The sequence below is a fragment of the Crocuta crocuta genome, unplaced genomic scaffold, assembly GCF_008692635.1.
Source record: "Crocuta crocuta isolate KB4526 unplaced genomic scaffold, BGI_CrCroc_1.0 scaffold348, whole genome shotgun sequence".
In the NCBI taxonomy this organism is placed as follows: domain Eukaryota; kingdom Metazoa; phylum Chordata; class Mammalia; order Carnivora; family Hyaenidae; genus Crocuta; species Crocuta crocuta.
The window spans coordinates 5,988,906-6,013,707 of NW_027529573.1; the positions used below are offsets into that span (position 1 = coordinate 5,988,906).

At 49.7% G+C, this 24,802-nt stretch overlaps 1 protein-coding gene across 1 annotated transcript in view; it reads right to left on the bottom strand.

Moving 5' to 3' along the window:
• MYO18B (myosin XVIIIB) overlaps positions 1-24,802 on the bottom strand; it is a 240,724-nt gene that overhangs the window by 137,856 nt on the left and 78,066 nt on the right. The window contains 5 exon segments of the mRNA XM_077761677.1: positions 3,904-3,993; positions 5,052-5,227; positions 7,159-7,258; positions 12,435-12,500; positions 23,776-23,885. Of these exon segments, the coding sequence (XP_077617803.1) occupies positions 3,904-3,993; positions 5,052-5,227; positions 7,159-7,258; positions 12,435-12,500; positions 23,776-23,885 (542 nt within the window).

Here is a 24,802-nt window from a genome sequence, read left to right on the forward strand (position 1 = left end):
CACCCAGCGCTGCGTAAGCTGTAGCTCTAGATGCTAATGACGTTCACCTTGTCACTCTCTCCCAGTGTCCCCCCCGCCGCTGAGCACCCCAAGCCCCCGCGTCCTACTTGACAGTTTGTGATGAATTACTGTATCACGTGTCAGCTCTGCGGGAAGGAGTCTCTGCAGGAGAGTCACCGACATTCCTAGCCACACACGGCTCTCTGATTTTCTCACATCGGCCGCTCTGGCATTGCTACTTCCTGCGGGAGAGGTCAGGCCGCGTGCTCTCTGAGCCTTGAATGACACTTGCGTGTCATGTCTTCTCCTCCTTACAGTATTTTCCATAAGAGGGCATAGACCCTCAGTGTAGCCTTTTCCACCCTGCCTCTCCTAACTCTGTGTGATGTGACGGGCCCCTTCCAGGAGTCTCTGACTCTTTCTTGTCTGTTGGAGGGAGACAGAGAACCCTTGGTGGGGAGAGTGGACACGATTACAAGGAGAATGCAAAGGGGTGGAAAAGAGAGAGCCCCCACCCCAAGCTTCACTCCAGGTCCCCACGGGGAGCCAGCCAGGCTGTCAACATAGGAAGCAGAATGGGTTCTGTGATCAATGGGCTTGATCAATGACAGCCCCCACCATCCATCTAGCAAACCAAGCAGTATTATCAGCACTGAGGGCTCCACAGGCACACAGGTGTGGAAAGCTCTGGTTTTGCTCCACACCAACAAATATCATCCCCTGCTGCCTGAGGACCTTTGCACTTGCCATTTCTACTCGTTTCTCCAGATGCACACATAGATGTCTACACCAAATGACTCAGATCTAGACTCAACCATCTCAACCCGTGGAAGCTTTCCCGGACCGCTGAGGCAGAAACAGCCCCCTCGCTGTCACCTCCCCCTGCTGACTATCTGCATCTCTTCACCACCGTAAAGCAGTGTGCTTATTTTTTTACTGTGGTCTGTCTTCCTTAATTCGCCTGGAGGCCTCATGAGGACAGGGACTTTGCCTCCTGCCTCGCTGCCTCTGAGGTGGCCAGCTGAATGCCTGCTACCAGGGAGATGCTCATACTTCTTTGCTGAACGGATGAATAAAACTGGGGCTCCATTTGAGCTTCGGCAGGGACCCTGCAAGGTGTCCAGGGCTTCAAAAGTCAGCCGAGACTAAGGATAAGACGGGCAAAGCACTCGCCCAGGGTGCAAAATTTCAGGGAGTGCCAAGAAACTCAGTGACTGAGATAAATAGCATTCTAATGCAATATTTAAGAAAGTCAAAATTAATGCCAAAATTCCGTGATGAATAAAACATCAAAAATTTAAATGAAGACAGGATCCCACAGCGCTGACTGCCTCACTTGCCCCTCACCTTCATCCTAGCCTTTGTTTATTTGAAATCTTGGTATTTGGCTCATTGTAGATTTTTTTTGCATTAATTTACATTTTAAAGGATACCACATTGAAATACGATTTATCTTGCTGAGTTTTTGGCACCCCTTTAAATTTCATGCCACAGGCGAGTGACTTCCTTGAGTCCTGGCCCTGAAAAACCAGCGGAACAGCAAGTTTCCAGGAGCTGAGTGGCTCTTCCATACCCACAGCCTCCCCCAACCACATCTCACATAACACTGTGTGAATTTGCTTAGAATCTGGAATTTGCAGTGGTCCCCTGGGGCAGGGACTCTCTGACTCCAGTCCTCATCCCCAGCCGGTGAACTCAACACCCAACTAAAGGCATAAGACTTCAGCACACCCCCACCAACGTAATCTCCAATCACATGTTCCTTTCCACCCACAAGAGGCAATCACCACTCCCAATCTGGTGTTATTATTCCCATGCAAATATCTTTACACCGTAATCACATGGTATATGCTCTACTCAACACACAGTACTGTCTTGCACATTTAAAAAATTAATATGTTCAGGGCGCCTGGGTGGCTCAGTTGGTTAAGCGTCGGACTTCGGCTCAGGTCTTGATCTTGTGGTCCGTGAGTCTGAGCACCACATCTGGCTCTGTGCTGACAGCTCGGAGCCTGGAGCCTGCTTCGGATTCTGCCTCTCCTTCTCTCTCTCTGCCCCTCTCCTGCTTGCACTTTGTCTCTCTCTCTCTCTCAAATATAAATAAATATTAAAAATTTTTAAAAGATTAATATGTTCAGTATCGTATTTCAAGTATTCTTTCGTAACTTAACTTTTCTCCAGTGTTACATTTTTGAAGACAATCCATGTAGATGCCACATACCTCTAGTTGAAGGGTTGGGAATGTTTTCTATATAGAGTTGGATAGTAAGTACTTTGGGTCTTTGTAGATCACAGAGCCTCCATCACAACTACTCCGCTCCGCCACTGAGGCATGAAAGCGCCAGAGACTGCACACCAATGAATGGGCATGGCCGTGTGCCAATAAAACTTTATTTACAAAGAACCAGGTGGCAAACTGGGTTTGGCTAATGAGCCATCGTTTTCCTGCCTCTTTAGTCGTGTTTACTTTTGGCAACTCCATCTTTAATATAACAACATGTGTTCATCCATTCTCTTATTGATAGGCTCCCATTTGGAGGTTTACATTTCTTCATAATGCTGCTCCTATATACTTCTGGTCTTTTCTTATATACATGAGAATATATTCCTCAAAGTGGAATTCCTGGAGCACACGGTATGGACAGGATCAACTTCCAGAGACAAGCCTCAGTTGTTCAAGAGAAGAGATCAATGTGCACTCCCACGACAGCATATGATTTCCTGCTGCTCCACGTCCTTGGCTGCATCAGACTTCGATTTTGCCAACCCAAGGTGCAAAATGGTACCTATGGTGGTGTTAATTTGCATTTCCTGATTGCTAATTAAGTTGAGCATCTTTTCATGAGTCTATTGGCCATTTAAATTCCTGAACATTTGAACTCTTTTTAAAATTGTTTTAATGTTTATTTATTTTTGATGGAGAGAGGGAGAGTGTGAGCAGGGGAGGGCAGAGAGAGAGGGAGACACAGAATCCCAAGCAGCTCCAGGCCCTGAGCTGTCCATGCAGAGCCGACGCAGGGCTTGAACTCTTCAACTGTGAAATCATGACCTGAGCTGAAGTCACATGCTCAACTGACTGAGCCCCCCAGGTGCCCCTGAACATTTGAACTCTTAAGAGTTCTCCTCTTGGGGGGCGCCTGGGTGGCTTAGTTGGTTAAGCGTCCGACTTTCACTTAGGTCATGATCTCGCGATTCATGGGTTCGAGCCCCGTGTCGGGCTCTGTGCTGACTGCCAGCTCAGAGCCTGGAGCCTGTTTCAGTCTGTGACTCCCTCTCTCTCTGGCCCTCCCCTGCTCACGCTGTCTCTCTCTCTCTCTCTCCTAGAAATAAATAAAACATTAAAAAAAAATTTTTAAAAAAAGTTCTCCTCTTGGGAGCTACCAATTTCTCTTTTTGCCCATTTTTTTTCCTACTGGAGTGTTTCTCTTTTTCCCACTGATTTAAGAAAGTTCTTTATATGCCCAAATACCTTTGCCGGTTTCCTGTGTTGCAAATTTCACTGCCCAGTATGTGGTGCATCTTCACTTTATGCTTTGATACACAGAAGTTGATTACTTTAATATAGTCAAACATATCATTTGTATCTTTGTAATGTGTATTTTTTTGACTTATGTCAGAAACTCTTCCCTCTGGAATCAGATGATATGGGTTTGAATCTCATTGCTACGCATGCTAGTTGTGTGATCGTGGGGAGATACCTAACATCCCAGAGCCTCCGTCTCCTCCTCCTCCGTAAAATGGGGACAAGGGTAATATGTCCCGCAGGGTTATTTTGAGGGGTTATTTATAAACCCTTTATCTGAAGTTATTTTGTAACACTTAGCAGAGTGCCAGGCACATTGTCACCGTCCATCAACAGACCTCGCCCCACCCAGAGGACCCCACACAGGAGGGACAGGGTACCTTGCTCTCTAGCAGATCCGCATTCTGCCGGAGTTCATTCCGTGACTTCTCCGATTTTTCTAGCTTCTGTCTCAGCATCGTGAGCTCCTCCTGTAAAAAGCAAACGCCTTAACAGAAGCCCTCCTAGCTCAGAGCAAGGGTCTCCGCCTGTGGTGAGCGTGCCCAGGGAACGGAGCGTGTGGTCCTGCCAGCCTGTCTGCGACGCTGCCCGGATGCCGAGTCCCCACGAGGGACGTTCTCTTGCCCCTTTTCTGAATATCAGCGTCTCTACTCACTCAAGCCTGGGGCCAGCAGGCTCGGATGAGCATCCCAGTCCAGGGGCGGGACGCAGACCCTCAGAGTGAGTCCGTTAAGTGACCCAAGACTGGGTGTGGCTGAGTGGGAGGGTGGGCTCGGAGGGCGGGCTCGGCCCCTTCCTCCTCCGCAAGACCACTACCCTGACAGCAGCTCTGCGTGATCCTTACGATACCGTCATTAGGAGCAGCCTAAATGCCCACCCACAGCAGACCACTGGGATGAACTGTGGACTGCGCACAAAAAGGGAGTCAGAGGCTGCCGTGGACAGAGAATCGGGAAGACCTCTGAGCAAGTGGACATGGCATCAGTGTCAAAAAATATTTTTAGGTGAAAAATACCAGGGGCAGAAGAATATAAACCGTATGCTACTGTTAGTGTTTGAAAGAAAGGAATTGTGTGTGCATGTGCGTGAATTGGCGAATTTTGCAAGAATAAGCAACAGCAAGGATAAGCTGGAAACTAATCAAAACAGTCACATGTGGAAGGTGGGCGCCACCAAGGCGGAAGGGACAGTGAGCCCCTGTCTGAGAGGTTAAGGAGACAAAGGACACAAAGATGCCACCACCAAGACTCCCTGGGATGACCAGTAAGTGCGCATGTGCCCCTGGGTAGTAACTGGGTATCTGTCCAGCGCCCACAAGCCCAGCGTATAGCTGCACAGGGGGCGGAGGGTGGTCTGTGCCTGTGTTGATGGGGGCAGAGTGATATCCAGAAGGGGGCAGTGAGGGGTGCCGAGCAGAGCGTTTCTAGATCGGAATCTGCAGAGTGGAGGTGCGGAGCCTGGGTGGAAGCGTTAACACAGGGGTGTGAGGACACGGCCGCCCGGCGCCTCGCCTGCTGCATGGACCGACCTCCTTGGCACGGAGCTGCTCGTCCCCAACGGTGGCACTCAGCAGGGGCCGGAGGGAACCGAGGAGCCGCCACCACGGCCAGTCCTTGACCTCCAGGAACACAGCCATGTTCTTCTGGATGCACCGCGCGGCCAGACGGTGAATCTGCAGGGAAAGGAAACCAGACATGAGGGGTCCTTCCCCACCCGGTAAAGGTGAAGGAAAGACAGCAAGGGGGTGGGAAAGGGGATGGAGAAGGCAAGTTCATGTCTAGTGGAAGACGTTGGGTAACTGAAGCATTTACAAAGCTTTGCGATGCTATTGTAAGCACATGGTCCGGTGACGGATGGCAGCTGCGCTTGTGAGCTCAGCATCATGTATTGACTTGTCCGATCACTCGGCTGCATGCCGGAGACTGTCCCCTTGTGTCAACTATACTCAAATAAAGTACATGAAGACTTGTTTTTAATTAGAAATATTTTTTGAAAGCTTTTCATGGAGTGGGGCTCTGGGCATCAGACATCACACTGCAATTTAATCCTGCATGATCCAGTCAGAAGAGGAAGAGGAGGGAATCGTATACAAACAACGGGGTCACCTCTTGTACACAAAAGTCACCGCGAAAGGCAAAACTGATCCTTGAAAATGCCTGAAATTGCCCACAAGCTCCAAAGGCCATGATGATGTTGCCAGGTGACAGTTAGGGGCAGGTATCATTTTAAGTGTTGTTCAAACACGAATCCCATGCTTCTCGAGCCTGAGAGCTTGATAAAGCACCGAGATACTGGGCTCCACCCCCAGGGGGTCCGATGCAGGAAGTCGGGGTGGGGCCGAGACTCTGCATGGCTAACAAATGCCCAGGTGATGATGATGCGGCTGGTCTGGGGAACAGCACTTTGAGAGCCGCCGAGATATTCATTCCTATCTCAGGTGGGACCCGCTACTGAGTACCCAGGCAGGAGATACGTTGCCCCTGTGGCCGGCATAGCTCTTCCACCAGGCCGGGCACCAGGCTGAGCAGCTTACAGACTCAGTCCTCACTGCATTCTTATTGTCATCCCCACTTTACAGGTGGGAAAACTGAGCCACAGAGATGCTCCCCCGCTGCCAGCTCCAGTTGCTTGCTCAATATCACACAGCTTCCCGGTGGTGGGGCTGGGATTTGAAACCCTGCCAGTCTGGATGCAGACAGAATCCAGGGTCCTACTGAACCTCTCGTCCAAATCATTCTAAGGCACAAGCTACTGGAGGGCCGTGGGCCAGTGGGCTTGCCCACAATATTTTAAGTATTAATGTCGTCGCCTTCTTCTGCCTTTGCCAAGCACATGCTTGAATTTACGAATTCGCATAAATTCGTAATGTGTAGCGAGGGGGGCAGGTGTAACGAGACCGCGTGCTGGTGGTAGCACTTCTTAATGAGGCTATGGAGGTGACAGCAGCTGGCATTGGTTGAAACGCTACTCTGGGGCATGAACTACACTCAGCGCGCATGGCCCCATCTCACCGTGACGCAGCCACTACGGGCTGGGTCTCCACTGTCTCCAGAGCCGTGCTCTGTAAGGTGATTCTCAGGGGGACCGTGCACACGTTTCTCCATGGCCCAAGCCACAGGGAGGAAACGCAGCCTCCAAAGCTCTCCAAACGTGGCTCAGGACTGCGGGCTCTGAACTGGCCCTTCAGTCCCTGAAGCCTCAGTGGCCAGGTCCTGCCATGCCCTGTCGGCTGACCCTCGAGGGCCAAGTTCTCCAGAGATGGAACAGGTTGAAACCAGAACTGACCCAGGAGGGCTTGGACGACCCCATGATAATCTAGATCATGTCCAATATCCTTGGTCATTTGATGCCAATGTCCTAGAAACAGTCATCCCATCTTGCAAAGTGTCACTTGAAGGTCCTACCATTGCGGGGAGGGGGTAGCTATGGACGGGCGGCACTAGCGCCATCGCGGGAGACCTGCAGGCCACCCCCCTGCCCCATGAGCCCCCCAGACCCACCGGATCTGAGACTGCGTGTTGATAATACCGTGCGGGGCTTCACGCCCACACACGAGTGTGAGATGCACGAGGTTACTGCGTCCAGATTGGCTCGGATGCTGCTTTTCTGGGACCTCACACCTCCACGGGGGTGACAGAGCGCGNTACAAGCCGCCTGGAACAAAACGATGCTGGGAGATGCCAGCTTCTCGCGTTGTTTCTCAAGCCTCAAGGCCACGCCCGCCTTTAGGAACACCTAGAAGAACAGAAGGTGGCAGGTGAGTCCTGCTCAGCTGAATCAGACTGTCTGAGGTGCAAGGCGGTTGCCACTCAGAGCCCAGTTTTTCCTTGCGCGCAGCAGAGATTACTTGATGGCAGGTGCCTGCAACTGAGGGTCTCAATTGTCAAAGCACTTTGTCTCCTAACGGCTCCTCTTTCCATTCTTCTAGCCCCTGGATGCTGAGAGCATGGTGCCCCTGAGCGGTGCTGTCCCCACCAGGGAGCCTGTTGGAAATGCCAAATCTGAGACCCCACCTGCTGAGCCAGAGCAACACCGTAGGGTGACGCTCAGGGGGACCACGCACACATTCATTGCCAAACCAGTGTCACTGGGGGAATGCCTGGGTGGCTCCATTGGCTCAGCGTTGCATTCTTGGTTTTGGCTCGGGTCATGATCTCACAGCTCGTGAGTTCTAGCCCCATATCGGGCTCTGTGCTGACAGTGCAGAGCCTGCTTGGGATTCTCTCTCTCTCTCTCTCTGCCCCTCCCCACATCTCTCTCTCTCTCTGTCTGTCTCTCTCTCAAAATAAATAAGTAAACCTAAAAACCACACACGCGCTGCCAGGAGGGACCTGTCTCAACATCTCTGCACCACAATTACAAGGGGTGGGAGACGCAGACCCCAGGCCTCGCCCCAGGAAGGGTTGGATCCATGGGTTTAGTGACAGGCCTGGGACCATGCATTCTTTCTGAGAAGTGCCGCCGGCCTCTGACAGAAGCAGTGCCCTGGACACACGCGGTCCTGCCTTATAAGGAGGGGCAGAGAATGTGGAGGGAGTGAGGGCTGCCTTCCCCGGCCGGGAGAGGCGGGGGCCAGGCTGGTGCCCCCCCACACAGAAGGTGCTCAAGGATCTTCACGGAAAACAGCTTGTGGTCCTCCATCTCCATGCCTCTCTGCTCATCCATAATGGATGGAGGCGCTCTGCAGCGAAGAGATCAATGCCCCCTCGGCACCCCGTGGGGCCGCCTTGCATATACTGCAGGGCACGCGGAAGGGTTTTCTGAGAGCCTGATGCTCTGGGGCCAGCCTGGTAGGGCGGCTCCAGTCAGTCTCACCTCCCCAGGGGCAAAGAAAAGATGCCCTGGGGGCCTGGGACTTGAGTCAGTGACAGGGGCAGGGGTCGCTTTTCCGATGCCCACATGCAGCTAACTTCTATGACCTGGCGTGTTTCTCTGCCATATGTGACTTCTCACCCCAAGGACGTGCTGCTTCTCTAGGGGCACTGGACGGCTCCATCTTATCAGTGACATTATCAAGTCATCAGGGACATTACCAATCAATGTTGCGGATCAGAACCAACCACCTTACCTGATACGTGCAGGTAAAGTACTGAATGTACATAATCCTGTACGGTAGTTATTGCGATTCCCCCATTTTATGGAAGGAAAAACGAAGGCTAACAACGGCATTTCCCAAAGGACCCTCCACTAGTAAGCGGCAGCAGCAGAAACATCTCCCTCTGTCTGACGCCAGACCAGACTATAGGTATCACTGAATGTAATTAACATTTGCACGGCATCTAGATTTTTCAAAGCTCTTTCTCCTCTGTACCATTTTAATTAAAAAAACAACTGTATGAGGAGTCCATTGGCCCAGAGAGATTATGTAACTGACTCCAGCTTGCATAGCCAGCGATCAACGAAGCCAAGTTCACCACCAGCATCCATTCCCAACATCTGCACGAGGCGCCTCATTTCCTCATTTGCTACAGTGCCAACGTCTGAAGTTTGGGGTTGAATTGCAATTCGATTCCAGGTGAACAAAGGGTCTCAATCGATCGTCCATTCCCCCAAACCTATTAGCTGTAATGGCGGCCGCTCCGCCCATCCCACGGCGAACCCTTCCTCAACAGGAAGATGAGAATGCGCAGGCCTGGTCCATGCCAACTCTGTTTCGCAACCTTCCCTGGCTTTACAGAACACTTCCCATCAGCCAGAGCCACCAAGACAATTAGCCTCATTGAAATAAAGACACGACTGACTCATTACCTATCAGATTGTCTCAATAATGACTGTATTAATTTCACAAGCTAGTGAGTCCCAAAAGCTGCTATAAAAAAAAAAAATCAATGATCAAAATGATGACAGCCCTAGTTCGTATATTACAAAAGGCGGCGGGCACTGCCACAACCACTATTGATTAAGTATGAAGCTTTCATTAAAAAGATAATTGGAAACGGCCATACACAGAATGGGAATAAGTCATGGGCTCTGCAGAATCTTATCTTGATTTTTTTTTTCCTTTTAAAGAGCACATTGCCAACCAGAAGGCCCACAGCACGTGGGATTCCACCTTTTTCATAAATGTCATGGCTCTCCGCACAGGCCTGGATAAGGTACCAGACGCTGAGAATCACAAAGAAAAATCTAAATGATTTGCCTTTCGTGGGTCCGAAGGCTTATCAGACGCAAGCAGAGTGTAACGTCCCAACATCCCCACATTTAAGGAATCCGCGGGGCCCACTGCTATGCAAACTGTTTTGCCTCTAAAAATGCTGAAGACCAAGGTTTAAAATTCTGATATGGCAATGGCTCCCATATCTGCAACCGCTGGGGAATTAGCTCCCGTCCTAGTAATTTTCCGGATTAGAGGAGTTTCATTCTTTAATAAGTCAAATGTTATCCTATTGATAAGCGTCTGGCCCCACTGACAAATGCGTTCAAGAATTAAATGACAATGGACTAGTTTCCCAGAAGCCCGACTCAGGGTGGGGAGGGAGGGGGGGCAGTGGCTCCATTTAACAGATGAGGAGACAGAGGCTCACAGAGGCTAATAGCCTAGCTTCCAAAGGATACATGGACTTTAATTTGCTCCTGACTGCCGTCTTAATGAATACCAAGTATTAGTCGAGAACAACAGTGCTGTTTTTGTTCATAATTGGGATGTTTTGGCTTCTACGTTTCTTGCCCTCACTGTGTGAAAATGTGTACAAAGACTTCCCTTCCTCTGTTTTTTTCCTTGCTCTACAATAGCGGCCAGGCTTATAGCGACTGATTTTTTTTAATTTTTTGAACATTTATTTATTTTTGAGAGACAGGGAGAAACAGATCATGAGCAGGGGAAGGGCAGAGAGAGAGGGAGACACAGAATCAGAAGCAGGCTCCAGGCTTCCAGCTGTCAGCACAGAGCCTGATGCGGGGCTCAAACCCACGAACCGTGAGATCATGACCTGAGCCGAAGTTGGCGCTTAACCGACTGAGCCCCCAGACGGCCCTAGAGACTGATTTTTGTATTCATGAAATAACCGAGTAATTATCTAGACCAGCGGTTGTCAAACTTGAACATGGGCTGGAGTCCTGAAGAGGGCTTGTTACAACCCAGACTTCTGGGTTCTACCCTCAGGGTTACGGATTCTATTAGGCCTGCAGTGGGGGGCATCTGAATGTTTATGTTTCTAGATGTTTCTAGCAAGCTCTCAGGGGGTGCTCCATGGTCCAGAGACCATATGTTGAACACTGCTGGTCTACATGGCTGAAGTTCTTGGAGTTGGAAAACAAGGGCTCTGATTCTGGGCCATCCAGACGTGTGTGTGAGGAATGCGTGTTAGACTTGCACTAACAAATAGCAGGTCCCAGCGTGTGGAGAAGACTGTGGGATTCAAGGCCATCTAGGTTTTCATGGGCGCTGTAACTGGTCTCCTAGCTAACTCAAGGCCTTGACAGGGGGCTCACTTCCCAGAGGTGCCTCTTCCCCACCTGGGAAGAAGGGATTTACTAATGATCTCCCAGGAGGGTTTGAGGGAAGAGAGGAACACTGGGTGAAGTGTCTGGCATAGCACTGGGCGGGAGCCCAGGAATGGACAGCTTCATTCCCTCTACTGGAAAGGTCTGTGAGGTCCCAGCCACTGCCGACTGCCAGCGGAATCAATCAGGGTGAGACGGCAGTAGACTACAGCTTCCACCATACAGTGTAGCAGGAGCAAGAGGTGTGGGGGACAGGCATGCGTGTCAATGGGGCAATGGCTACATGAGAGACTGAGCTCTCCAGGGCCAGTGTGATGGGAATCCCAGAATGAGCAATGGCCATTGAGGCCACCGTGGTGGGTTTCTGGGAACCTGAGCCCTTCCCCAGCACCTCAAATGGCACCTGGACATGGCAGGTGCTCGACATGTGTTTATCAGTTGACATTAGTCAATCAGGAGATGAGCGGGGGAGGGGGAGGGGGCAATTTTTCCTGTGGTCTGTTTTCTCCCATTCCTGTTTCTACACTTTGCCGTTCTACCCTGCCTGCCACAGGTCCTTGCGTTTACTTCCCAAACCAGAGCCCGCGGAACACTCGCTCCCGGAGACAGTCAGGAGTCTTCCACAAAGACAAAAGGGGTAGCCCTAAATACAGTGTTTTCCCTCTTGAAAACTTGGAGGCTATAGAATCTTATCAGGACTCGTCTCTAAACTTCTTCTAAATGTTGAAGCGTTGGTGGAAAAGCTTCGGGCCCAACACCAGTTTGAAACAAGCGATTTCCAGGGTGCCTGGGTGGCTCAGGCGGTTAAGTGTCCGACTTCAGCTCAGGTCATGATCTCACAGTTCGTGGGTTTGAGCCCTGCATTGGGGCTCTGTGCTGACAGCTAGCTCAGAGCCTGGAGCCTGTTTCACATTCTGTGACTCCCTCTCTCTCTCTGACCCTTCCCTGCTCATGCTGTCTCTCTCTCTCAGAAATAAAAACATTTTTAAATTTTTTTAAAAAAAGAAACAAGCAATTTCCCTCAACATTAATGTCACATGCCTTCTCACAGAGCCCTCACTTTTCACCGACTGCTGCTAATCAGCCGGGACTATTCGCTGGGGTACAGTTGGCTGCAAAGTAAAAGTTGACAAGGCTCTGGGTGAAGATGAGTGCTTCTTCTTGGGTTTCACGGCAGCCCTTTCTGAGGCTCAGAAATTTCTGCTGAGGTCCAGGATGTGAACTCTTTCAAACCACAAGGTCCCTGGGAGAGTAATCGCTAACAAAAGATACTCCCCAATGCTGTTGCCTCCCGCGTAATATCATTTTATCTTCCTCGCCTTGTAAGGTGGGCAGGGCAGAAAATCACCAGCCCTGTTTTCAGGTGGGGGACCCCGCAGGTATGGATGATGCACTAGGCCCAGAATTGGGGTTCATCTGGGCCCCTGATGGGATGAACAGAGTGACAGATGAAGGAAGCTCTACTCACCTGGCTGTGCCCGATGACCACTGCCTTCTTCTCCAGATCCAAGGTCTGCAGGAGCTCCTCCACAGCCTGGGGAGAAAGGTGACAGGAGCAGAGTGAGGCGGACTCCCAAAGCGCGAGTCAGGTTGGCTGGATGGCTGATGCCCCAGGAAAGAGGATGGCTCCATGTGTTTGTGAGCCTGAGCAACTGAGCCCCACCTGACCCGGGCAAGGATGGAAGATGAGCATGTACTGAGGGCCTACTGTATGCCACCCACTCTGCTGGGACCTTCATGGACACCATCTCCTGGCATCTCCATGGCAACCCAAGGGGGGTTGCCGCTACCGTGTCCATTTACAAAGGAATAAATCCAAAGATGCAAGAATAAATGAAGGGTGTGTCTGCTGTGGAAGACAGATGGAAGTTCCTTTAAAAATGAAGCCTAGAGGGGCACCTAGGTGGCTCAGCTGGTTAAGCATCTGACTTCGGCTCAGGTCATGATCTCACAGCTTGTGAGTTCGAGCCCCGTGTTGTACTCTGCACTGACAGCTCAGAGCCTGGAGTCTGCTTCAGATTCTGTGTCTCCCTCTCCCTCTGCCCCTCCCCTGCTCATGCTCTGTCTCTCTTTCTCTCTCTCAAAAATAAATAATAAGCATTTAAAAAGTTTTTAATTAAACCTAGAATTATTGTAGGATTCAACAATTCCCCTTCTGGGTATATACCCATGAAAAGTGAAAACAGGGACTTGAACAGATATTGGTACATCCATGTTCTTGGCAGTGTTATTCACAGCAGCCAAAAGGTGAAAGCAGCCCAGTGCCCATCCACAGGCGAATGGATTCACACACTATGGGATACACACCCAATGAGGGCATTAATCAGCTTTAAAAGGGAAGGAGATTCTGACACCTGCTACGACATGGATGGACCCTGATGGCATGGTGTTCGGTGAAATAAGCCAGTCACACAAAGACAAATGACGCTATTTACACGAGATGCCTATAGACTACTCAGATTGTGAAGACAGAAAGTAGAAGTTCGGGTGCCACGGGCTGGGGGAGGGGAGTGGGAAGTTAGGGTTTGCTGGGGATAGAGTTCCAGTCTTGCAAGATGAGGGGATCTGCTGACGGACTGGAGTGCTGGTGGCACATCACTGGGAATGTACTGGATCCCACCCATCTGCACACTTCAAAATAGTTACAATGACACGTTTCATATTATGTAGATTGTAGGCTGGGGCACCTGGGTGCTCAGTCGGTTAAGGGTCTGACTTCCGCTCAGGTTAGGATCTCATGGTTCGTGGGTTCAAGCCTTGCGTGGGGCTCTGTGCTGACAGTGTGAAGCCTTCTTGGAATTCTCTGTCCCTCTCTCTCTGCCCCTCCTCTACTTGCTCACATGCTGTCTCTCTCAAAATAAATGTTTTTTAAAAATGATGGGGTGCCCTGGTAGCTTAGTCAGTTGAGCGTCCGACTCTTGGTTTCAACTCAGGGCATGGTCTTGCAGTTTCGTGAGTTCAAGCCCTGAGCTGAGCTCTGCACTGACAGCATGGAATGAGCCTGGGATTCTCTCTCTCCTTCAATCCCTGCCCCTCCCCCACTCACGCTGTCTCTGTCTCTCTCGAAATAAATAAATAAACAAACTTAATTTTTAAAAAAATGAAGGCATTTCCCCAAGGTTGTTAGTCACATGTGGGCAGAGCCAAATTAGAACCAAGATCTATCGGGCCACATGGCAACCTCGTTGACTTCTCCACTTCACACGCCCAGGGTGGCTCCGGAGGGACCCCAGGCCACTAGGAACTTCACATGCTGCATCACTGCCATTTGCTGTGACAGCCGCCCCCGCCCTCCATCTCTCCCTCGCTGTACTTGTCAGAGACTCTGCCTCACATTCACAGACATTACTGCCCAATGACATGGCTGTCAACCTCGCGTGCTTGACCCAGAGCCTGGAGGGGAGCCTGTGTTTCCTTCATCTCTATTTCCTCTGCGGCACCTGCTACTGGTCTATGCATACAGCAGGAGCTCAATACGTACTATGACTGAGTAAACAAACAAACGAGTGATCCCACAGGGGTGGGAGGGGAGGGGGACAGAAGGAGCAAGGCAGCTCCCTGCAGGAGAAACAAATTCACTCTGGGAGACTTCCTGAACGCGGCATTGGCCAGAGCACAGCCACTTACTGGCATTTTCCTTCATCATCAAGGTCTGCAGGGTCTGAAACAACCCTGGGGGAGATTTGTACCCTCAGAGAAATGCAGGTCACACCTGGTTCTTTTGTGCCTGCGAGTCCCCTCCCACCCCGCCTCCACACCACCCCTCATGGACCTTCCATTCGCTGAAAATCATAGCCTACTTTTGGAATAAACTGTCAGGAAAGTAATTGCCACACTCAGGAAACAAAAGGTATTATGGGCCTGGTGTAATTTAGTAGATGACTTTCAATTCCATGGGTCATTGGCATCACGGAAAATTTCCTAAGATACTTTTTAAAAAAAGAAACATATTAAAAGTCTGGTCCAAGACTATAATCTAGGAGCAATTTTCCTCCTCTGACCTCCTGGAAGAACATTCCATAATGCCCCTCCCAAAATTCAGCAGTTCCACTTACGACATTTTAGCCAAAAATGTTCCAAGGGAGCTATAGGCAGCAAAATGCATAAAAACCAATATATCCAAAACACAGCATCTTTTCTCTCTGCACAAGAGCAAAACAAAATAAAAATTGACTGAAAATAACACAGATGGAGGAAAAATACATGAAACTGACAGCCATGAAATTTTGAAACTTTTCTAAGGTGACCTTGGACATAGCGTCCAGAGTAGATGTTTCGAGGGAGAGGAAACATTCAGGACCGGGTGGTATAGCCACCTGGGCTGAGATCCTGGTTTTACCCCTCACGAGCTGTGTGACCTTGGATGAGCACATTACTTGGAGCTCTGGGTTCGTCTTCAGAATAATGGGTAAGAAATGATCGCATCTGTTTCAGAAGTTTCTGTGGCTGTTCCTGCAGAGAGCTCCGTGGCGTGTAGAAGGCATTCAATAAACTTGATGAGTTAGTCCCAATGACCTTGAAGTAGTCCTACTGGCTCCGTCTTGGTCAAAACTTAGTAGAGGTGCTACGGAACGTAAACCAAGCTTCTGTTTCTCAGGTGCACCCCCGAACACTGCCAAAGCACACACACACGGCCACCCAGTCTCCAAGGATTCTTGCCCGTATCTCCTCCTTCCTAGAGCCCTGTAGTTTTCAAAGAAGCCAAGAAGATCAGGCCTTCCCGTCGATCTCATTTTACAGGTAAGAAAGCTTACGTCCCCAAAAATAGAGCCTACAGGCAGCTGCAGGCATTGAAAAATCCTTCTGACCCTCATTTCCCTCACCTACAATATGGCGATAAGGTTCCCTGCCAAGACCTTACGGTGTTGGGATGATCCATGGAGAATATGCATAAAGCGATGTTGCTTCTAATTGCTGTTATTGTTATCATAATGAGTATTACTCTTAGATGGGACTTTATGAAATGGGCACTTATGTAGGTCAATTATCAGCGATTGCATTCGTTTCTACACCATGTAAATCGCTGTCCAGCAGCCAGTTGGTGGAAGACAGGGCAAGAATTTGGATTACTGTAACAAATCTCTTTCTTATCCTGCATGTTTACAGAATCGGCTATCCCACCCTAATTGCTCAGATATTTGAGGTTCGCCCCTCCCCATATGGAATGCTGAGTAAAATGTTGGCCGTTCTGTTCTGAGGAAACGGTTAAATGGTTTCCTCTTGTACTTTTGAGTCTGAGCCATGGCTCTCGGTGCTTTACACATAAGTCATTTTATTTTCAAGCCTCTGTGACAGGTATGACTTTATGCCCATTTTACAGACAAGGTCCAGTTTAATGAAAGAAACTGCCAAAAAATTTATGCACTAGGAAATGGTGGAGGGAGATACAACCCCCGCAAATCAGATTCTTGAGTTTGTTCTCAGCCCTCTGATGATGGGATCTTGTCAGCTCCACTACTCAGTGGCTGTGTGGCCCTGAGCAAGCCACACCTGCTCGTTGATCCTCTGCGGCCTATGCTAGGATATGGGGTAATCAAAACATCTAGGATAGAGTGGAGACTCAATGAAGTCACAAAGGTAGCATGTAGGAGTAAGATTTATGGAATGGTGGTGGAAGGAACTGGATAAATCCTCTGCCCCTACCCCTGAAAAACCAGTGATAAAAATGGTGCAATCTTCAAAAACAAGTTCGATACTCTGGAAACTGAGCAAGGGGATACAACAGATGGAGAAACATTTGTTGAAGAGAAATTATTGACTCTCTGATAAGAGCAGTCGGAGATCGTGACAATCTTGACCCGGGCTTCTCCGGTCCCTGTCAGGCTCTGGCAGTGTGGTAATCTTAGCAGGGGGAGGCAAGCTGTGGAAACCAGTGGTTTTGCTGCTGGAAGGGGCTCACTTATATGGAGCGACGTACAGGAAAGTCCCACACCCAGGGTCGTTGTCAGAAACAGTAGTGATCTTGGCAGCAAGGAAAGGGAGAAAGTCAACGGCACAGCTAGGCTAAGATTACTTCAGGATTGGGGCAAGCAATGGACATTGGCTAGCCAGAAACTTGACACAGAGATATAGGGAATGGCAGTCATGTGGGCCTTGATAAGTCCCCACATACTCTTGGCAACCTGGAGTGATGCACACATGTTCAAGGCTACACACCAGACAGGAGAGACTGACAGAGCCCTTAGCTATCTAGACATCTCTATTTAAACATAAGGCTTGGGTGCCTGGGTGGCTCAGCCATTTAAGCATCCGACATCAGCTCAGGTCATGATCTCACAGTTCAGGGCTTTGAGCCTCGTGTAGGGCTCTGTGCTGACAGCTCAGAGCCTGGAGCCTGCTTCAGATTCTGTGTCTCCCTGTGTCTCTGCTCCTCCCATGCTAGTACTCTGTCTCTCTTTCTCTCAAAAATAAATTAAAAAAAAAAAACACTAAAAAATAAATAAATAAAGATAAGGCCACATACGTGGGTGGAAAATCTATGAAAGGCCAAACGAAGAGGAAAATCTGTGGCACAAGTGTAAGTGCCCAAAAACAGACCACATCTCCCAACCCACACGTGGCTCCATTTGAATTAGGTAAAGGCTTGAGAATTCAAGGTGCTGTGCGGACCACTAAGCCATGCTAACAAAAGGGAAACCCCCGAGAATTCAGGATTTATAATAACAACAGAAATGAAAAGCCCAAGTGCAGACATCAGTAATCTCTTACTGTGGGGGAGACAGACTCCATAAATCCATTCCAGATAAGTGACTAAATGATTGAGGGAAAGACCAGAATCTGGACATGCTACAATGGATTATTAGAAATGTCCAGTGTTCAGCAAAAATATATAGATGTATATTTACATACATACACACACACCATATATATATGTGTGTGTGTGTGTATATATATATACAAAAAAACATGCAAAGAAACTGGAAAGTATGATGTATACTCTTAAGGAAGGAAACAAATCAGTCAGTAGAAATGCTTTGTAGGCTTATGGGTAGACTTAACACTGATAGCCAAGCAGCTAGCATATTGCACACAGAGTGTTCACTGTCATGCCCGGCACATGCTACACGTCAGCAAATACTAATAAGTGGTGGATCTGAGGTTATGAGGTCCTCTTTGTCACTGGGGAGCAAGAGGCACAGCTTCACCTTCACCTCCACCTTTGTAGACTCAAAGTATGAGTCCTTGACTACATGTGGGAGAAGCCCAGCTCCTCCCCTCACTTACAGAGTCCCTCTGTGTCCTAGAATTTTGCAAAGAGCTCTCTCTTCAATGCTCAACAAGGAGGCGTCCAGTAAGCATGTGGTCTCACATCTCACATTAAGCTTAACACCCCAAATGGTGAGAGACTCCAGGGATAATGGAGGCCCATGGCTGGGGATTCTTCTCCAACTTGCTCCTAGGTGAGAAGTGTGGTACATAGAACCCATGTCTGTGGAATTGAATGCTTACCCAGAGGACCATTTGGCTGCTGTGAGCACAGCACATCCTCCCGGAAACCCACACCATGACCCAATGGCCACCACAGCCCAATGGCTGCCATTTGTCACATACCTGCTACATGCCAGGCCCTTTGTCATGCCCTGTTATGTGTTTCCTGTGCTCATGTAGCTATTGAGTATCAAGGGGTGTGGATGACTGGAAAGAGAGACGGCAGAAAGGAGGACTGGAATACAGGTCTGTCTGACTCTAACACACATGCTTTCAACCACTCAAGCTCTCCCTTACATGCTGATCAAATCAACCCACAAGGGTGGGACTACGTCTGTGATGTTTAACTCCATAGGCTCAGAACTGTCAATAGAATTCATGAACACACACACACACACACACACACAATTGGATTGGTCACTGAATGGAAAACATGTACAATTACTAAAGCAGTAAACCTGAACCAGAGGAAGACAGTGATGGTGAATACGTTGCGAAGGCCGTGGGAACCCCTGAATCGTGATTCAGCACTCTGTGAGTGGACAGCTCCTCCTCCCAGCCCCAGGGCTCCTAGGGGCCTCTCTCCAGCAGCACGGGTCTCGGACAAATTCACAGGCAACTGGGGGTGTCCACAATGGTCTGAGATTGAAGAGGAGGGGCCGCCCTCAAGAAGATAGATTGACATCCTTTAATTGTGTTCTTCAGGTCAAGTCTCCAGGGACAGAGATTTTGTTGGCTAAAATCAATCATCACTGTAGGCACTCTGAGAAACCCTAGGGTTTCCTCGCATCGATCGGGGAGACTTGGCAAGTCCTGCCTGAGCAGCAGAATGACTAAAGGGACCAAAATCTGAGACATTGCCAAGGTGAGCTGACCTGCTTGAAATCCCACCATTGTGGTCACTCTGGGTGGGCGTCAGTGCAGGTGCATGCACAGTCTTAGCCAGACGGGATACTGGGGGACAGAAGAATGGGACCAAGGTGATCAGAGCTGGGGACGGGGTCATCCTGGAGACCCGAGCATGTGCCTGGGTGTCTGGAAGAGGGACAGGGGCATCATCAACAGCCGACGATGGGAGTGAGGATGCTGCTCCCTAGAGAGGACCGTGGAAGGACCGCGTGCACTGGACTTCCTTCATGATCCTGCTTAAGCCAGTTCAAGTAATGAAGGTCAGGGTTCTATGCCACGCCCCTGCCAATGACTGCTCAGTTGACCATCGCTGACCACCTGATAAAGCCCAGACTCTCTTCTGCCAACAGTGACCCATGGCCTGGCCTCTGCCAACATCCTAAGCCCCTGTTCATGACGCTTCACATCGTTTCTGCTCCAGCCACACTAAATTACCCCTGTAACCTCATCACTGGATGTTTGCACATGCTGTACCCAGTATGGGTTGCCCTTCACTCTTTCTCACCTAATTCCTCCAAATTGTCCCCTAGGGTTCAACTCAGTTATGACCTCCTCTGAGGTGTCTTCCCTGAATGCCACACTCTCACCCCAACTGCAAATAACAAATGTTTTAGTAAGGGTGTTCCCTGCGGTGTCCCAAAGCCAACTGTCTGGATGGGAATTGCCTGTTTTAGCCTTCCCCTCACCCAGTGAGACTGTCTTCTGTCCATCCCTGTATCTCTGGCACCCAGCACAGAGCCTGGTACAAAGCAGGCACTTGGTTAGAGCTGGATGGAATCAAGGATAATGGCTTTAAGTTAACATCACAGAAGGCACATTCTTTGCAGAAAGTCACCAGATGCCTTGCCTATCCTCACAAGGCTCCGTTCAAAAGTCTTACATGAGCAAGAAAAGATGCATAACAACATCACCTATCATCAGGGAAACACGAACCGAAACCACAATGGTGCACCACTTCACATCCCTTTGGATGGCCTCCATCAAATCACAAACAAGACCAAAAACCTGAAAATGACAAATGTTGGCATGGCTGTGGAGACACTGGGAGTCTTGTGCACTGTTGGCAGGAATATAAAATGGTGCACCCACCATGGAAAACAGGGTGGCATTTTCTCAAAAAATAACAAATAAAAATTAAACACAGGTGACCCTATGACTCAACAATTCCACTTCTGGGTATATACCCCCAAAAGAAATGAAAGCAGGGTCTCACCTATGTGCATAGCAGCCTTGTTTTATAATCGCCAAAAGGGAGAAGCAGCTCAAGTGTCTGCTGACAGGTGGATCCGCGCACAGTGGAATGAATACAAGTCATCCTTACAAGGAAGCCAAATCCGACACAGGCTAAGACACAGACGAACCCTGAGGACTTACGCTAAGTGCAATCGGCCAGGTGCAAAGGGCCGAGAACTCTGGGATTCTACTTATATGAGGTTCCTAGAGGGGTCGGATCTACAGAGACAGAAAGTAGAATAGCAGTAGCTGGGGCTGGGGGTGGGGGGAGAATGAGGAGCTAGGGTTTCATGGGGGACAGAGTGTCAGTTTTTCAAAATGAAAAAGGCTCTGGAGACGGATGGTGGTGCTGGCTGTACAGCAAAATGAATGTGCCCCATGCCACTGAACTGTGTGCTTAAAAATGGTTAAGATGATAAATGTCAGGCTGGGTGAAGTGTATTCTCCCACAGTAAATAGCATTAAAAGCCCTGCGTGCAGAATCCGAGAGCCGGAGTTCAAATCCCAGCTCTGCCAGAACCTCGTTGGGTGGTGATGGGCTCAGTTGCCTCCGCTGTAAATGGGGCTAATTCCCAGAGTGGGAAGTCTTTATCTCCGGAGGGCTGTTCCAGGTGAAGGATCTGTAATTCTTTCACATCGTGCCTGTTCTGCGATGAGAGTTTGCACATGTACAGTAACAGGCTTTTGCTAATTTTGTTTCAGGAACACAAGTATCCAGCAGGTGCCCACCTAACGAGTGTACGTCATTAGGAAAGAGTCTTGTTGACTCACGTATTAGGCACACAGGGGACCTCATCGAGGCGGGTTTAGTCCCGGACAATGAATTCTCTCTGCTGCCATCTAGTGTCTGGTGACCATATTGACCTTTCCTGGCCGTCAAACTTGTCTTCTTAAATCCTGAGGTCTTAACTGCTTTGCACACAGAGGCTGACAGTTTGCCCACCCAAGCACGTGTTCATGTATAATTCATGGTGTATCACGTTGCCTGGCAAATGAATATTTATCAGCTTTTTCATAAGAGGCAGGATGGTGTTTCCTTTTGTTGCTACCAAAATTCTATGCTGTAGCAAATGAAATTTGTGAGCAAATAAAAAGAGAAGAAGAAGCGAAAACTCCCAGCCAAGTCCATGCCACTGGTAATTTTCCATTTTCCAAAGCCCTCCAGCATGTGTATGGAGGTGGCTTCGGTTTGGCTACAAGAGAGAACTGCTGAGTCGTCCAGAATAGAATCGCCCCATATGCTATACCTACTGCCCCCGCAGAAAACTCCCCCACACCCCACTTCTGTGCTGTTTTCAACAGCAGACGAGCCCAAGACCATTCCTGTGGCTCTGCTCCAGAGTCTCTGAATGGAGATCAAGTGTGGGAGTGACCAAGGATAAGGGGCCCCAAATGAAGACTGGTCCAGACAGGACGCTGGCATCAAGGCAGTCTCATGACTTCCCAAATGGGCTTCCACCAAGGGAGGGGATGTCCCTGCAACACGCCAGCTGGGTATGCCCCCATCCCCGTGGTGGGTGAGGAGGGCTGTGTAGAAGGTACTGCCTTGTCCGGGAGGAGTGCCCCGTGCCCTGGTCCTCACTGCAGAGAAGAGCCAAGAAGGGGCGTAAGAATGGTGACTTTGTTTACTCTTCTTTCCTCATGACTCACTGACTGAGGATTCCAAAGCCGATGATCTCAGACACCCATGGACACACTCATCTGGAGGTAGAGTCTCAACGTGGCTGTGAACATGGAGTCTGTGTGGCTTGGCTCCTATCGCTTTGGGCTTACAAGGGGAGGCTGATGCCCAAACGGATGTTAATGCTGATGACAGTAGTTTACACATGCTGAGCAACTCCACTATTGCATGTAATCCTCAAAACACCTTCTGCAGGTAGACAATATTAGGTGTGCCCACTTTACAGATGACCTAACTGAGGCAGAAAGATGAGGTCACTTGCTTACATTCACGCAGCCCCAGCTAGGAGTCAACTATGGGTCTGTTTGACTCTGGAGCCCTGCTTTCTCGACCGCCCCCAACCCCAGAAGCAAGAATCTCAGGTTCAAGGACAAAACCCATAAATGCTTGGCTGTGTGGCCTCGGGGGAATCAATCCAGCTTTCTGAGATTCCACTTTCTCATCTGCAAAAAGGGATGCGATGGTGCGCACTTTGCAAGGCTACCAGGAAGATGCGGCTTTGCAAATTCTAAAGAGCTCTGTACTCGTTGACAGGCCAGTGGCCATGCCCAGTGGAAATATTTATGGAAGGTTTGGCATTGGGGAAAATGCAAGGTTCCAGCCAGAGGGGTATAGGAGTTTATGGTGGAGGTGGAGAGAGGAGACATGCAGGAGCAGAAATACAAGGTTAGGCATTTGCATGCATTCATTCATTCATTCAGCCAACGATTTATTGAGCTCTTGCTATGACCCAGAAAATGCACAGGAAATGAAAAAATTTCAAACAAGGGAAGTGCTACCCACACATTAGAACAGGATGATATGAGGCTAAGCTCTGAGCCGGCATCTGAATAGCAAGAGGACACTAGCCACACAAATACTGAGCAAAGAGCGCTCCAGGCAGAGAGAACAGTCATTGCAAAGGCCCTGAGGTGGCCTTCATGGCGATTCTCTTAGAAGGGGTCTCCAGTGTGAAATACTTCCTGAATATTGGGGACTATGAAGCTCTCTTTTCAGGGACTATTCCAGGGGGAGTTGGAACTCCTTTTGAAAATAATGGCTTTGCAACTTGCTAGGGACCCTATGGGGGGAAGGGGGAGAGAGGGCATATGCCCTAATTTTCTTCCTGCAGTCCCTCATGCCGGCTTTTAGGAGGGCCATTCCTAAGGGACAGTGTAGGGGGTGCAGTCTGGAGAGGGGTCAGAGACAAACTTCACGCTGCCCTCGGGCCGCCTGGGTGGCTCAGTCGGTTAAGTGTCTGACTCTCGGTTTTGGCTCAGGCCATGATCTCACAGTTTGTGGGATCGAGCCCCACTTCAGGTTCTGTGCTGACAGTGTGGAGCCTGCTTGGGATTCTGTCTCTCCCTCTCCCTCTGCCCCTCCCCTGTGCATGCTCTTCTTCTCTCTCTTTCTCTCTCTCAAAATAAATAAACTTAAAAAATAAACCTCACTCCGCCCTCATCTTTACCCCCAGGGCCTGGGTCTCAGATGTGCACCGGTCCAGATGCCCCCTTGGGACCATCCCCTATGGAACAGAAGCACCCGAGGCCACCACTCCCTCCCCCACTGCCACACGTACCTTCCTCTCGTCTATGCCTTCAGAGGCCGACCTGAGCTTCTTCGTGAGGACAGGGTCCAGCCCCTGGAATCGCCGTCGGAACTGAGCGAGGCCCACGTGGTCAGCATAGCCTGGGGGGGCGGGGCAGGTGGCAAGCAGAATGAGGGGTCCGAGTGAGAAGGCCAGCCTGGGGCCTGGACTCACTCACAGGCGGCCCCCACCCTCCCTCCTTGGGGCCTCAGTTTCCCTACTTGTTAAGAGGTTGAATTCAATCAGCATTTCCCAGATGTGTTCCCTAGAACACAAACCCTATAAAGTGGTCCACTGAGGGGCACCTGGCGGGCTCTGTTGGTTAAGTGTCCCAATCTTGTTTTCATGCTCAGGGCATGAGCTCATGGTTCACCGGTTTGAGACCCGCGTCTGGCGCTGCACTGGCAGCGTGGATCCTGCTTTAGATGCTCTCCCTCCCTCTCTGTTCTGCCCCTTCTCACTTATGATCTCTCTCTCTCTCTCTCTTTCAAAATAAATAAAGAAACTTTTTTGAAAAAGTGCTCCACTGAACATCTGGAAAAGCAGCACTGTGATTTACCCAGTGGGGGGACATGTTGTGGGCCAGGATCAATGCCAAGGGCCCTGTGGACCATTACAGGGAAGGTGTGCGATTGCCTTTGCCACAGAGAAAATATTTTTTTGGTCCAGTACTTATGACCACCCCACGTGTGGGAAACGCTGCATGGGTACTTTCGAAGGGTTTTTGAAACCTAACATGTAAGAGAGACACAAGTGAACCCTCCTGTGTGGACACTCGGCAGAGGCATCTGGAAAGCTCCCGAGAGAAGGTGACATTAAAGCCAGCCTCTGAAGGAGCCGTAAGAGTTGGCCACAGGCTTGGGTGTGGAAGGGAAGTCCAGGTGGAGGGAGCCAGAGAGGAGAAACCCAAGGCTGGCTCCTTAGTCAGGAAAGAAACCAGCACTAGCTGAGCAGTGCGGTGCGTAAGGCACGAGATCAACAATGCCCTTGTGTCATAGACACTCAGGGGCCTCTATCA